The sequence below is a fragment of the Carassius carassius genome, chromosome 11 (assembly GCF_963082965.1).
Source record: "Carassius carassius chromosome 11, fCarCar2.1, whole genome shotgun sequence".
In the NCBI taxonomy this organism is placed as follows: domain Eukaryota; kingdom Metazoa; phylum Chordata; class Actinopteri; order Cypriniformes; family Cyprinidae; genus Carassius; species Carassius carassius.
In genome coordinates, this window is record NC_081765.1 from 25861802 (window position 1) to 25877326 (window position 15525).

The 15525-nt window shown below is 40.9% G+C and overlaps 1 protein-coding gene across 3 annotated transcripts; it reads left to right on the forward strand.

Moving 5' to 3' along the window:
* Nucleotides 1–266: 266 nt before the first annotated feature.
* Nucleotides 267–15525, forward strand: LOC132153104 (germinal-center associated nuclear protein-like). Of its 3 annotated transcripts, XM_059562336.1 has the most exons (31): nucleotides 267–456; nucleotides 588–2041; nucleotides 2486–2721; nucleotides 2832–2913; nucleotides 3942–4089; nucleotides 4163–4365; nucleotides 4559–4698; nucleotides 4865–5062; nucleotides 5228–5496; nucleotides 5763–5925; nucleotides 6043–6203; nucleotides 6344–6567; nucleotides 6655–6929; nucleotides 7014–7114; nucleotides 7244–7379; nucleotides 10229–10329; nucleotides 10743–10895; nucleotides 11000–11197; nucleotides 11303–11371; nucleotides 11459–11593; nucleotides 11666–11819; nucleotides 12008–12269; nucleotides 12359–12456; nucleotides 12889–13279; nucleotides 13423–13686; nucleotides 13773–13902; nucleotides 14007–14180; nucleotides 14268–14358; nucleotides 14449–14594; nucleotides 14766–14913; nucleotides 15021–15525. In XM_059562336.1, the coding sequence occupies exons 2-31, from the start codon at nucleotides 673–675 to the stop codon at nucleotides 15174–15176; spliced, it is 6375 nt and encodes a 2124-aa protein (XP_059418319.1). In that variant the 5' UTR covers nucleotides 267–456; nucleotides 588–672; the 3' UTR covers nucleotides 15177–15525. The 3 variants fall into 3 exon arrangements, with proteins under 3 accessions (XP_059418319.1, XP_059418318.1, XP_059418320.1); XM_059562335.1 differs by having other exon boundaries at nucleotides 267–2041; XM_059562337.1 differs by having other exon boundaries at nucleotides 267–2041; nucleotides 14271–14358.

Consider the following 15525-nt stretch of genomic DNA (forward strand, 5'->3'; position numbering starts at 1 on the left):
CTCTCTTTTTGTGTTATTGGTCAGTATTTTTGCAAGGGGAATTGCGGATATTTATTATTTATTACCACCTTAATGGATCAAGTAGTTTATGTATTAATTTAATTTACCTATTTTGAGTGGAATTCTGTAAGGTAAAGGCTCATTCATTTTAGCCCATTCACCGTCGGCACTGCTCGTCATCTAATGGTGTCATGCTCTTGCCTGCCTGTAGAGGCCGCAATCGCCAGCAACTCTCGTTGGGTCAAGGCGCCAGTTCACGAAGAAGAGAGATAAACATTCGACTGCGACGAGAACAGCTCCAAAGTATTTAGGCTACAGTGTTTGTTCCTTTTCGATTTGACTGGTTTTTTTTTTTTTTTACTTCTGTATAATATAATGCAGATGTATTAAATAAATACAAATGTTATTAGTATTCAGGTGGTTGGTTTTGGGAATTTGCGAAGTTAAAAGATTTCAGTGTTTAGATCAGCATTTCGTCTTTATAATTTCCTATTTGAGCTCTTATAAACACAATTTTTACAATTTTAAATTGGTTCATAGGTTAACTGGAAAGTCGTATGTAACTGTTTTGTATCTTTATTTTAGAGGATTCAGAGGTCGTTGGTCATGACCAGCTGATGATTGGCTCAGTATCACATCAGTAAAATCTTAACAGTTGCTGTTCCAGCCATCATGAATCCTTCAAACATCTTTGGTCTACCACAAACTGCCTTTCAGGCACCAAACAACAGTAATCAGTCTGGAAACCCATTTCAGTCCTTTGCCCAGAAGAACACAGCACAGGTTGTTGGTTTTGGACAACCTTCTGCTTTTAGTCGGCCATCTTTTGGCCAGCCAACGCCACAGACTTCTGTCTTCGGCCAGACGTCTTCTTTTGGCCAGACGTCTTCTTTTGGCCAGACCGGTGGGCTATCACAAGGATTCGGGCAACCATCATCATTCTCTTTTCTGGGAACAGCCCCGGCCTTTGGGCAGTCGAGTTTGGGTCAAGGCACACTAGGATTTGGACAACCACCGCCTTCATATTCTCAAGCTACTGGACAGAATCAGATGTCTGCTTTTGGTCAGCCTTCTGCATTTGGCATTTCCTCCAGTGCCTCACATTCTCTGACAAGCTTCAGCAGCGCTGTTACCAACCAGCCCAGTTTTGGTCAGCTCTCTGCCCTCTCTGTTCCCACTGCTACATCCAGCTCATCAACAGCGGGTAGGACTGATAATCCCACTGATGGGAACAAGTTTAGTTTCAAGCAACCCAATGATGCCGTTTTCAAACCTATTTTCAGTATCAGCCCCGAACCTCTCAGCTCAAATTTGTCTTTAGCTTCTGAAACTGCTGGATCATCCAAGGCCATGACTAGTACTATGGAGAATTCCTCCAGTGGTTCACTGTTCTCATGCGTAAAATCGAACACTCTGGACTTCAGCTTCTCACAGCCAGCAGCAGCTCCTTCTGTCTCGTTTTCTAATGCAAATGTTTCTCAAAAGGAGACGCTTGGTGGTGGCAGCAGCATTCAGTTCACCTTCTCTCAGCCAGTCAACCCTTCCAGCAGCAGTACGCCTGCTTCTCAGCCCACGACTCCATCCATCTTCAGCTTCACAGCACAGACCCTTCAGTCTCAATCAGATACCAAAATGCCAGCATTTGGATCCTTTGGATTTGGGGTCCCAAAAACCGAAGCCCCACAAAGAATGGAGGATAGAGCAGCTGATGGACAGAGCATTGTAGGAGAAACAGCTTTCGTTGGTTTTGGCATAAAACGTAAAGAGGAGTTGGTTGGTCCAAATGCAACTAAAAACATTTGTGAGACTGGTGCAGATGAACCGAGACAACCTGCCAAACGCCCGCTGCTGAGAACTCGTGGCCCGGCTGGAGGGCTTTTTCTCAGTGCATTGTCTGAGCTAATGAAATCCAAAGTCACTCCAGTGAAGAGAGATCATCATCTTCCAGATAGACCAGATCCACCTGGTCCAGCCAGTGATGTGGCCACTATACCTTCAAGATCGCAGGCTCCCACAGTACTGACAAAAGCTGAGGAAGTTTGTAAGTTACATGTCTTTTCTAGTGATTTTTCTAAAGGAGCGCACCAGTATTAAAATTAAATTATTTTCATGTTATTGACAAATGTTCTGTACTATTTCTTTACTACTTTAAGAGTAAATCAAAGTAAGTGAATTAAGTAAATAACAGAAACTACAGGTGAATTTAGACATCACAACATTATAGTGTACAGTATGAAAAATGGATATTCATTTTAAGATTTGTGGATTAATATATTTAAAAGTGTTATTTAATTATTGGTGTTCTTAAAATCAAAAGGTATAAAGAAACAGTCACAATTAAATCTTAAATAATGACTGAATCTGATAAATGTAAAAAAAAAAAAAAAAAACTACAATATGGGTCTATAATATCCCTAATTTTTATCCTAAGCTATTTTGAAATGATTTTTCTTGCCAACATTGTTGTGATCACTTGTCTTTGTAGCACTCATGCCTGAACCACAGACACACACTCCAGGTAGATGTGCTTCTCGAAAGGAGAGCACAGAGAGTTTGGCTGGTCTCTCTCCTACTGATGCCACTGTTATACAGTGCAAAGGCATCCCACCCAAACTCAACAAGAAGGACCTTGTCATACAGCATTTTGGGCACTTTGGAAAAGTGCTTAGGGTGTATTGCAGGCCTCAGAAGAATCTGGCCATTGTGCATTTCCAAGATCACGTGAGCATGTCTAGTCAAATGCATAGTACAAAATGCTCATTGCCACAGAAGTAATAAGATTTAATGAATATGTTTGTGATTATTTAGACAAAATATCTCTTGCCTTCCAGGCATCTGCAACCAAAGCCAAAAAGAAAGGAAAGCTGTTCCAGAGGACTGAGATTCAGATATTTTGGCAAAGAAAAAAGCTAAGTGAGTAACAGTACTATTTAGAAGTTTGTTTGCTGTTTAATTAAATTAAGTAAAAATCTTAATCTATTAAATGTAATATTTAATGTGTACCATGACTGTGCAATTAATCTAATTTAAGTCAAAATTTGGTTGGGTCTTGTGGGATTGTTAAACTGCAAAAGGCTGTTCTTAAGTGCAGTGTTAATGTCACCAAATAGATTTACTGCTGCAAACTGTTTATTTCATCTGTATAATAAAAGACAGGTGAAAAAGTTTTTGATAATTTAACTATTATATTTAAAATATGTTGTTGACAAAAATATGATTAAAAGAAATAACACTGCAAAATGCATTATCAATGAATTCACTAACTGTTTTTGAAGAATAAAAATGTAGAAGGAATTTATTCAAATATTCGAATCATATAATGTTTGGTATTGCTTCGAACAGAAATCTCCACTGAAACAAATCTGGTATGACTAAACTTGTTTTAAGTTTTCACATTTGCAATTTTTTTTGACTGCTAAAAGTTACAATACAAATCGAATTGAACTACACAGGGGCCACAGAAAATCAGGACATGATGATAGCTTTTTCTTTGCTTTAGACTGATGAACATGTTGGAGATATGCTGTGTAAATGTGATTTTATACCCTTTTTGGTCTTAATTTAGCAGAAGCACGAATGTTAACTAAATGTTAACTTTCATACTATTATGCTTATGAAGTTGTATATACAAGATGTCGAATTGGATATTCAAGAATCACTCTTTGAATCACAAAGAGAAACCAGTCTGTGACTTGCAAGAATATTTTAAATTTAAAACATATTTTAATAGAATGTCCAATTTTAAATGATAAACAATACACTATTATTTAGAAAATATAGTAGCAGACAGTTTTTGTATAATGATTGTTTCTTAAGAAAATGTAATGTTATTGTAAATGATGTATTGAAATTGTTGTTAATGTTGCTGATATCGTGTTAAATCATAAATAAACAAATACATACATACATAAATATGCTTATGGAGTGATTGTCACTTACAGGTCCAAGTGAAAAGGCTGCTAGACCTTCAGAAGTCAAAGATTTGACAGAGGACTCAGAATCTGGTGCTGCTTTTTTGCAGTCCTCCCCTAGTCGTAAGCCTTTTCCTAGAGCAGTGCCCATCAGCAACACTAGCTCCCTTTCTAAAAGGTAATTTAAAACCCTTTGCATGATTCTTATTTGGCCTAATTATTTATTTCTGCATGTGATTTTTATGTTATAGCTCTCCGATCCAAAAATCATCTGTTGCTAAAATAATCCAGTTTGAGAGTGAGGCACCACTGGAGTCAGTCTCAGAGGAGCGGAGCATAGAGCAACCTATTATTAACCTGCCCTTACTACTACAGCCTCTGATTGGTCAGGTGGCTGAAACAGCAGAGGAGAGATACCGCCTCCTAGAGCAGAGAGACAAGATTTTACGGCAAGGTAAACCTTAATTGGCTCTGATTCAATCTAGGACTGAACTTATAATAAATTAAATCCAGCATGTAGTATTATTAGTGTAGAATTATACAATTATATTCTATGTGATATAAAATTATTTATGCTGCTTGTTTTATTTACATTTATATTTGAATATAAATGACTGGGCAAAACATTTTTATTGTTTTCTCTGAAGCTCGACCCAAAAGAACAGACCTGGATATGTCCAAAGTATTTGTGGGAACGTGCCCTGATATGTGCCCAGAGAAAGAGCGGTATATGAGAGAAACCCGCAACCAGCTGAGCATCTTTGAAGTTATTCCAGATACAGAGAAGGTTTGTGTAATGATCTGGCCAATGTTTAATGTTTTGTGGAAGACTTAAAATGACAACTCACTTTGTCATTTATTGTAATTAACATTAAAGTGTTTATAGTACACTGTTACTTTGAATGCATTGGTTACTTTTGAGTAAATTGACTAAGTGCTCCCCTTCTGCTCAGGTGGATCATTTTGCTACCATCAAAGAGTATAGCAGGTCTTCGGCGGATCAGGAAGAACCTCTCCCTCATGAGCTTAGACCACTTCCTGTGCTAAGCATGACTATGGACTACCTAGTAACTCAGATTATGGACCAGGGCGAGGGCAATTACCGTGACTGGTATGACTTCGTCTGGAACAGAACCAGAGGAGTTCGTAAGGTGGGCATTTAACTTGAATTGCTTTATCAAAGGCATTATTTCTAAGGTGTCTAACTGTTGATTTTAATTAAAATATTTAAAACTGATTGATTTAAAATGTGTCAATGAGAATATTATGTTGCCGTTGTCTTTTTTGTGATAATCATGTCTAAATCTCTCCTGCAGGACATTACCCAGCAGCATCTGTGTGATCCAGAAACAGTATCACTCATTGAGAAATGTACCCGTTTCCACATTCACTGCGCCCATCACCTCTGCCAGGAACCCATGATGTCTTTTGACACAAAGATCAACAATGAGAATATGACAAAATGCCTGCAGAGTCTAAAGGAGATGTATCAAGACTTAGCCACTAAGGAGGTGTATTGCCCCAATGAAGCAGAGTTCCGCCAATACAATGTGTTACTTAAACTCAATGACGGAGATATTCTTCGGTAAAACCTTGCTTTTGTTGTATTTTTTTGCAGTAAAGATAACCAGAACACTATTTTGAACCTTGAATCAGGTCTTTTAGGCAGTCCATCAAGAACAGCCTAAATAAAACATTGCAATAGTCAAGACATGTAACTCAAACAGTAGATTTTGTCATTAAAAAAGTTTATGGATTCAGTTCATGAACTTACAAGATGTAAATAGGTAGTACACATCTTTGCAGTGATGGAATAAAGAATACAAATGGATTTATTTTGTGTCAATGCAGTGAAGTGCAGAAGTTCCGTAAAGAGGTACGGGAGTCTCGGGAGGTGAATTTTGCCGTGCAGGCCTTTGCAGCACTCAATAGCAATAACTTTGTCCGGTTCTTTAAACTTGTGAGTGCAGCTTCCTATTTGAGCAGCTGCATACTTCACGGATACTTTAATCAGGTAAATTAATATTACCCAGAAGGTAGTTGTATAGCCAGCATTTATGAAGTACTTTGGCATTCGCTACACCTTTTTCTTTAATTACTAAATGTTTATTTTTTGTCTTTGCTTGGTTAGGTGAGAAGCAAGGCACTGAAAATCCTCAATGTGGCCTTTACCGTTGGATCCCAAAGATCCACCATTTTTCCAATCGAAGACTTTGTTAGAATGCTAATGTTCCGCAATGCCAGTGAAGCCACAGACTTTATTCAACAGTATGGCCTTACTATCAGTGATGGGTATGTCCTACTTATTTTTTTTCTTGATTTTAGCAAAAACATTTTTTAAACAAGATCTTTTCTCCATGCAATAGTATCCAAAATTATTTTGTAAATGCAGAATTTTTGAAAACTAATGCTTTATTTTGTCTCTCATGCAGCATGGTGGAACTTAGTCGCACAGCCTATCAGCAGCCTGATTTCTCCTTACCGCAGAGGAAGTCTATGGTGATTGAATGGAAGAGAACTGTTCTGATTGGTGAGGTGGTGAATGGTGGACCACTGCCCAACCTGCGCCAGCGCAATCCCGTTTGCAGCTTTGACTCCAACAACAAGTACACAGGAGACGGTCTGTCTTCTGAGCCTCCACCAGCTGCCCTAAAGGGTGTGGATGCATTTTGATTATTAGTTCATTAGTGACAATTAGAGTACTTGTACTTACTGTAAATATTTTAATCCTTGTCTTTGGCAGTTCATCCACAGAGGCAGGAGTTGAAGCCCCTGATGGAGCCTGACTCCAGGCCTCAGGTGACAACAAGTCTTCTGGCTGAACCACGGCTGTTTGTGGACTACCCTGGCATGACAGAGCCTGTAAAACCTGATGACACGGAGGAAACCGGAGAGAAGAACCAAACAGATTCCACTCTTCCTGTGGTACCACAGCTGGTTTTCCAACCCATATTAGCCCCACAACCAGTCCGACCTCCATCTCCTCCACCCAAAACAGAACCATCCTACACAGATCAGGTGAGACACTTTTCAGCCTTAACTGCAAAGTCCTACAATATGGTTCATACCTAAGCTCACTGATGACACTGTGATTTCTGGCAGGATATAATGGCAGAGGTGGATGCAGTGCTTAATGAAATAGTGGAAGCTGAGGTCTCTTATATAACCCGTGCAGCTGCTGAATATGTATCTGCAGCCCTCAGGTAGAAACTTTTTATTTTCTGATGCACAGGATTTATTTGTCAGCCAGAAGATTTCAATTCCATTAAGCCTTAACAAATTTTCATCATAGTGTTAGTGTCTTAATGTATATGCCCATGTGTGTCCTGAAGTGTGAGTGACAGTGAGTTGGAAATGGTTATGAATGAAGTCTTAAATCAGCTGCTGAAAGAACTGTCCACGTCAGTGATCATCGCTGAGAAGGATAGAATCACAGAGGAGAAACTCAAGCAGGAAGAAGCCAGTTGTGTCCCCATTCATTTTTTTAATACATTGGTTTTGTTTTATTGGTAACTCCATTTTCCTCTTAATACTGAAGCCTGATTTGTTAACGTTTGTGCAGCTGCACAAACCAATGGCATTTTAGCCTGGGAAAATGGGCGGGGCTGACAGAATCTTTCTACTTCAGTGTACAAAGCTGAAGTGTGCCGTCATTTGGGGTTTTGTGGTAACGTCCACTGCGGGACACTAGCGTGGGAGCCACCTCGGTTCCGCCACTTATGCGTCCCTTGTGAAGAGGCTCACGTGGAGCGCAGCAGGCGGTAGGGTCACCGTGCAGCTACAGCTTTCTCTCATTTTAGGGGCCTTTTGTGCAGTTGGGGTGTTGGGGTCTCTGTGATTCCACGCGGAACATAAATACAAACTGATCTTGTAAGCACATATTTTTTAGATTGTATTGTAACCCCTGTATTGTGATACGTATCATATCACCAGATTCTTGGGAATACACAGCCCTATTCACGGATCACTTTCTGTAGTGAATGCGGTCCTGCCCCTCACACTCTTCTGGTTGTCTCCTCCCAGGAGCCTCGGAGGATATAACAGCAGAGTCAGAGGGCTGAGAAGAAGAGCACAAGCAAGTTCACGCTGACACAGGACCCACGTGCCTCACTGTCCCCTCATTGAGATTATTCCTCTGTTTTTTTCTATGGTCTCTTTTAGAGGATCTGAGGAGGATGCTGCTGGTGACTCATTGGCAGCCTCTGATGTGGAGGATTGGTCATGCTCCGTAGAGGACCCCGGCTTGCTTCTGACCAGAGGTTCCTGTGATGCCAGGCCTAGGGTTGAAAGCAAGCTTATCTGCATCCTCATGAAGGACGTTGAAGAGCTCAGTTTGGAGTGGTCACCACAAGATGAGGCCGGCCACAGCCACCTTGATGAACGGTTCCTGCCAGGGTGTCGTCAACGAGCCCCCCGTCGGAGACCTGCACCATTCTTCTCGGAAGTTCATAATGCACTTACCAAGTTGTGTTGTGCCCCCTACTCGGCCCGTGTCCATTCTTCTACTTCTGCTGCCCTCCCCTCAATTGATGGTGTCAAGTCAATGGGCTATAAGAAGCTCCCCCCTTTGAAGAGGCTGTTGTCATGCATCTCTGCCCACCTGTGGCTCTGGGATAGAAAACCAAGGCTCATCCATCCAAGCTCTACAGCAGGGGTGCCCAACCCTGCTCCTGGCGATCGACTGTCCTGTAAAAAGTTTGGCTCCAACCCTAATCAAACACACCTGCCTTTAATTTTTAAGTGAGCCTGAATACCTTAATTAGTTGCTTCAGGTGTGTTTGATTAGGATTGGAGCTAAACTTTGCAGGACAGTCGATCGCCAGGAGCAGGGTTGGGCATCCCTGCTCTACAGGAACACCTCGGCCCCAGCGGGTACGGACTATTCCACTTCTGCTCCACTTCCTATTCACACTATAGCTTTCAAGGGCTATAGCTTTCCACTTTCAAAGACATGTGCAGCACGACTGACCTGGCCTTGTGTGCTACAAAGATGACTTCCTAGTCGATCGGCAGGTCAATGGCCAGCCTGGTGGTGTTCGAGCTTCACAAATGGTTAAACCTTATGCAGGTCAAAGATGTGGATCGGGCTGCTTCACTCAACTCCCCAGTCTCCCCCACCAGGCTGTTTGGACCAACTGTGAACAAATTTGCAGAACACTTCACTGCAGCACAGAAGTCGTCACAAGCCTTGCACCAATTCCTGACCAAATACTCCAGCCTGCTCTATCACCCACTCAGCCTCAATACAAACCAGGACCTGAGCTCCGACAGCACCCTCAGACTATCAAGCATTTCCCCTTCCTCAAGTGCAACTGCCCCCGTCCGAAGGTTACATTGAACCCTGAGCCACAGAAGCTGTCCTGATTTATCAGGAGAGAAGAGGAGAAGAGGAGGTTAAGTCACGCAGAGGCTGGAAGAGGCTCAAAGGAATCTTGCACTTGCCTTCCAACCCCCTGTTTAGTTCTGGGTGTTGGAGGCTTTATTTACATTTTCAGTGCTGGTCCTGTCCCAATCACCTATAAGCTATGTGCCAAAAGTGGTTTCTACTCCATTCAGAGAACAGTTCATTGCCCTTTTAGCTCTCCCTGCCTCAGAGAATGACTGGGGTGCTAACTTGTTTTGCCTGGTCCAGGCCTTCTGGACATATATAGAGCTCTCTATTCAGTTTTGGCAATCAGAGCAGCTCTATGTATGTTTGGGGGCCAGTCTAAAGGGCTGCCAGTCACGAAGCAGAGATTATTATCCCACTGGATATTTGATGCTGTAGCCTTGGCTTAAACCTCAGTTGGTTGGAAGTGCCCTATTGGACTGAGAGCCCGCTCCTCTAGGGGCATGGCCGCCTCCTGGGTTTGGTCCTGCAGAGTCTCCATTGGAGATAATTGAGCTTTTTGTTTCTTCGCTTATAGCATGGTGCTATTGGACATCATTCCCCAATCGTGATTCACGCAATCTGAGAGAACGTTTTGAAAGGGAACACTCTGGTTCCTAAACGTAACCATGGTTCCCTGAGATAACATGAGCGAGCATTGTGTGCACTGCCATGTTATACAGTTGCACACGAGTCGATGCTTCCACTTCTCATTTGTAAGTTTATATATATATATATATATATATATATATATATATATATATATATATATATATATTTAGGCAATGCCGTTTGTTTGTGCAGCTACATAAACATTAACAAATAATTTATTCAGGTGAGTTTTCCCCAACATGATTCACACAATGTTCATTCCGGTCATCTCAGGGAATTGAGCTTACGGAGCGTTTTTAACTCATTTTCCGTTTTTTTTGTGTTTGGTGTCAGGCAGAAGGAAGCCTTTCTTGAGCAGTTCAGCGATGATCTGTGTGCTATAATCAGTGACAAAGTGCTAACAGAGAGGATAAGAGTTACTGCAGAGGCTGAAATAAGGTACCACATTCTACATAAATATCTCCCTGAGGTTTTCTTTGCTATTGTCTGTCAACTTTGGCTTCCTAATTAAGTTATAAGGGGTTATGTAGAAGGCACATTTCGTTTTGAACTTATATGGGGAAAAAACTAAAATTTATGTTTCGACAAAAGTAAATAAAGAGTTTTTGGAGGTGGGGTATTATGCTTAATTGTCATGTTAATTGTCAATGTCACAATGCAAACATTTAGGCATTGACAATTTTAATTGTTAGGCTCAATTTCTCCAAAATGTTTACTATATTATGTAAGTATTTATTGTAATATAATATTTCTTTATTTAGATTTTTGAGTGAAACATGACTTTTGATTCATATTTGTGATATTCATTAATGAACGTGTGCAAAATTGGTGATGATATTCTTCCCTTCCAGGCTTGCTTTAGAAGAAAAGGCGGCTTGTATTGCCCGCTGCTCAGCGGAGGAATGCAACTGCATAGTAGAGGAGACACTGGCTGAGGAGCTGGCTGCAATGGCACAAGAGATCCTGGACAATGAGTTGAGGCGTGTCTGCAAGTTCATCAAGAGGTTTGAGGAGCTTAGTATTTCTCTTTATGTGTACAAAAGAATCCCTGGAGCAAATAGGTCTCCTACAGAAACCTTTAAAGAACAGATGTATGCATATACTTTAGGTGGCGTGACGTGGTAGGTGTGCGTCGTCAGCTAAAGAGACAGATGCGTGGTTTCCCTGCAGCCCCTGGCTGTGTAGATCCACGGTTCAAACTGAAGGCTCTGGTACCCAGTGCCCCTTCCGACCCCTCTCTGGACCTCCTGGCCCAGGGGATGGTCAACCTGGGTAACTCCGGCAACATGGCAGTTTCCTGCACAAGGTCTGTTACTGGAGATTTCAATTTGTTTTTTTGTGGTGCTTAGAGATATTTTTCTTTGTCATCATTCTTAATGATTGTTCCTGGCAATGAACTTTAATATTATAGATTGCTGAAAATGAGACAGGAAGCAGTTCATCAAATGAAGGTGTCCTACTACTACAATCTCTTACTGAGGTCAGTACAGTGGGACCACAGTGTGTCATAGATGTGCAGACCATTTTTATCACCATGAATGTATGGTTAATTATCCTTCTTTGGCAGTGAGCGTGTATGGATGCCTCTTGATCTGCCCACTCTTGTGGCAGAAAGCACCCCTAAAGCACCAGACAGAATCTTCTGGAAAGCCACTCTTCTGTTGCCAAGCAGCTGTGATAGTGACATAACTTATGCAAGCAGGTAAGGAACGAAATTGTAGGAAAATTTCTTAAAACATGTAAAATTCTCATTTGTTTTTTTGTTTACATGCAGGATTCTGACACACTGGCTTGAGGTTAAGTTGGGTGAAGGAAACCAATCCGAAAAGAATGAGAAAGAACTCAAAGGGCAATTGAAAACGCTGTGCATCAGTCACAGCCTGACAAATATAAGGGGAAAAACTCATGAAGTACAAATTTCTATAAAGGCAAGCCTCAGAAGGAACAGTTTCCCCCAAAAAAATTTATTCTGCCATTACTTACCCAGTTTAAGTGAGGTATTGAGGAGAAAGTAGTCCGCAGGGGGAAAATTCCAACTCATGAAATGAAGCTCTCTAGTATCCAGTTATCCAAATCTCTCTGCATTGACTTGATTAACACCTGTGTTTGTGTGCAGGCATGTCATGGCCCTCTGAGTGCTGAAAGCCAAAGTCTGCTGGAGGAACAGAAGGAGCTCCATGGTACCAATGCTCTGCTGATGCTACTTCCCTCTCTCAGTACTGGACAGGGTGAAGAGGATGAGGATGTGTCCCTGCTCTCTGCCCTCATTCAGCTGAGGCAGGTGCAGCAGGCCAGCTGCTGGCACTCTCCTGTACCACTGGTTGTGGTGGTTACTGGCAACCAAGAGGGTGGTACTAATGGTCACGGTTTGGAAGAAGGCATGTTTTGAAGTAAAAATGTAGTATATATAATAGACAAGACTGTTAAAGACTGCAGTGTGATTATTTTTTTATTCTCTCTCTTATAGCACTCATGTTGAATATGTTTGTCAAAGATGGTCTCATCTCTGAATACATCTTCGTCCATATACCAGCAACCCTCAATGACCTGCAAGGCTCAGAGCAGGTTGGTCTGCAGAGGAATATTGAGAATACACAGTTGTTCTTATTTAATATGGTTAAAAATATTTGTGTTAAGGATGCGTGATATATGTTGTTTTATCAGTATCCACTCTTATGTCACCTTTTTAATGCTATAGTTATTGCCTTAAATCGAAGCAAAATAATCATTGTGGCCCCACATTTCAAGTTGGCTTACTTTTATACATTTTTTCTTTTTTTTACATTTTCCATTTACTTTTTTCTAATATCTAAAATTAAAAGTAGGTTCCACTGTTGTAAATAATGTTTCGTGTCTCTTAAATCATGGATAGGTGCTTTTAACTTTTTTTTCCCCCAGACAAAATGCAGATTGATATCTTGACTCACCAATATATTTCTTAAAAATGTAACGTTTATTATGCATTTACACATTCTCTTTATATTTGATATGCTTCAGATGAGTCAGATCATCAGGTGGCTTGCTGCTCACTCTCCCGCAGGCCCAGTCCTGTCCTCTCAGACCCTGCTGCAGGTTGTTGAGTTAGGCCTGTGCCGTGAGTTCTACTCCAGACTACAACGAGACAAGCAAGACAGGAAACATGCGGGTCTTCATTCACAGCACCCGGAGCCTATCGTGCAGCTCTGTAACAGTGTGCTGAGTTTCCTAGCAGGTGTGGTTTCGTCAGAGCATCTGTCCAGTCTCTGCTGGCCACCTCCTGAATTCTCTCTCCCCGAGAACAGTGAGCTGATTCCTCATCATTCCTGGAACTCTCCAGAACACCTGGAGTGGCTGGAGAGAACCATCCTCAGTCAGCAACTTCCTGAGTGGGATCCGCCTCCCATTAGTGGTAGGTTTTGTTTTAAGTACCAATTTGATGTAATCATTTTTGTTTAGCAGAATTTCCATAGTTCAGGTATTTGATGCAGAGTTAAACCTTACAGTTTAGTACTTTTATTGAGATTAAAACTAATCACTTTTCTTATTTCTCAGCCTCCTGGCCACATTTGTGTGCCTATATATTCCAGTATGTATCCCAAATCCCTACCTCACCCTTAAGCCAACCAATTCTAATGTCTCGTCTGGAGAACTTGCTAAGAAGAGTGAACTACCAATACTTTCATGTGAGCTGTGCCGATGAGGATGACTATGAGAAGATTGGACCGTCTTTTTATGAAATTCCCTGGGACGAGATCATATGCCTGTGTGTAGAGCATCGTATGAAGGACTGGATTATGGAACCTCTTGTGGCAAAAGGTGAAAATAACAGATTGGTAACAGAATGGCAATTATGAGCATGTTTCATTGTTTAAAAATGGATGTTTTGACTCTTTTAATCACAGATGCCCTCGCAGATGATGGTGAAATTCTTGTATACTTTAACAAAGACAGCCTGAAGAATTTCCAGCCCCCTGACAATTGGATAAAGGCTGTGAAGCTGACATATCAGGAAATACAGCAGGCCTCAGAAGTGTAACTATCACTCTTTTACATGTGCATAATTTACAGTATTATCGTATATAACATAACAGTCTTACAATAAAAGATTCAAATAAAATTGCAACATTTTCTGATAGATCAAAAGTCAGGCCCCTCACTGCGGCCAGACATTTCCCCAAGCAGAGGCTGTTCCAGAGTCACATAAACACGGAAGAATGGCCTTCTGTTTGTGATACTGCACAAATTCCAATATTGCAGCGTTTTGAATGGATCCTCTCTTCCATTCGCGATATGAATGCTGCGGGCCAGAGGTTAGCATTAATAATTTTAACATTAAAGTTAACACTTTTTATTTTTTTTGCTTGGATGTTAGCAGTAAACATTTCTTAACATATCAGTAGGATTGGAGAGCAGATACATCGGACCTCTGTGCCCGTGACCATGACCCCCTCCCGAAAGCATCCTGCTGCTGGCACTCTCCAAATACAGGTAGAGTTCTACCACAGACAACTTCACAACTGGCTTAATATACTTGCATCACTATAATTGCGTGAAGTCTCTATTTTTGTGTTTTTAAAGGAAACTGAAACGGCTGACCTGGTATTGAAAAAATCTCCTAGCAAAATAAATAGACTATTTGATACAGACAGCGCACAGACTCCCATACTGGAGCGACTTCAGCGTACTCTCTCAACTGTTCAGGAGATGAATGCTGAGGGCCAGAGGTTAGGTTTACATGTTTTTTAATGAGTTTTACACAAACTTGAGAAGATTTTCGATCAGTATTTGTACCTTTTTCCACTCCAAACAGTGTTCTCATTTGACATCTTTTAAATTGTAATGATGCATTATGGGATTTTGTCTTATTTATTAATTTAGTTTATATGCATATCTAGAATCGGAGAGCAGATTCAGCGTCGGATTAAAGTGGATCAATTGTCCTCCACCTCTTTTCCTCTCTTCCTGCCCTCCACCCTCCTCCGTGCTCCTCCCCTAGTTAGGACCTCCTCTTCCAAGCACCCTGCTGCTACCGTTCACATACAAGTACAGTATTCTAGCATAACTATAATGAATAACTAGAACTAATATATATTTAAAAAACAGGTTTTATTATAAATGCTTTAAACCTGCTTTTGTTTTTTAATTTGAAGGAAGTGGAACAGACTGCAGCGGCTTTTGAAAAACACAGACCAGGATCTTTGTTGCAACGTTTGCAGGACTTGAAAAGAGAGTTGTCGAGTCAGAAAGAGGAGGAACGTGTGTGTGACCTCAAGCTGAAGTGTCTTTTAGACATTATAGAGAACTGAAGATGCTTCTTCAGTATAACAACAGCTGCTGAATACCACTTCCAGTCTCCCAGTTTGAAAAAAAATGTCCATTATCTGCTGCTTATTTTTCTCAACAGTTTTATTTTTGCTGATTTAAATTTGATTTTGAATCAATATATTTGCTTAGGTCGTGTGCCTCATCCATTAAGGTTAAATAAATCTTTGTGTGAATCTCCTTGTACTTAAACAAATTTAGAACTGGTTCATTTGTTTTCATACTTTCCAGATTTCTCAGTAATAGAGTTGAATGTATTTTGTTCAAAACAATAATTCTGTTATATTTAATTGTATATTTTTGGACAACAATAAAGAGAGATTTTATTCACTA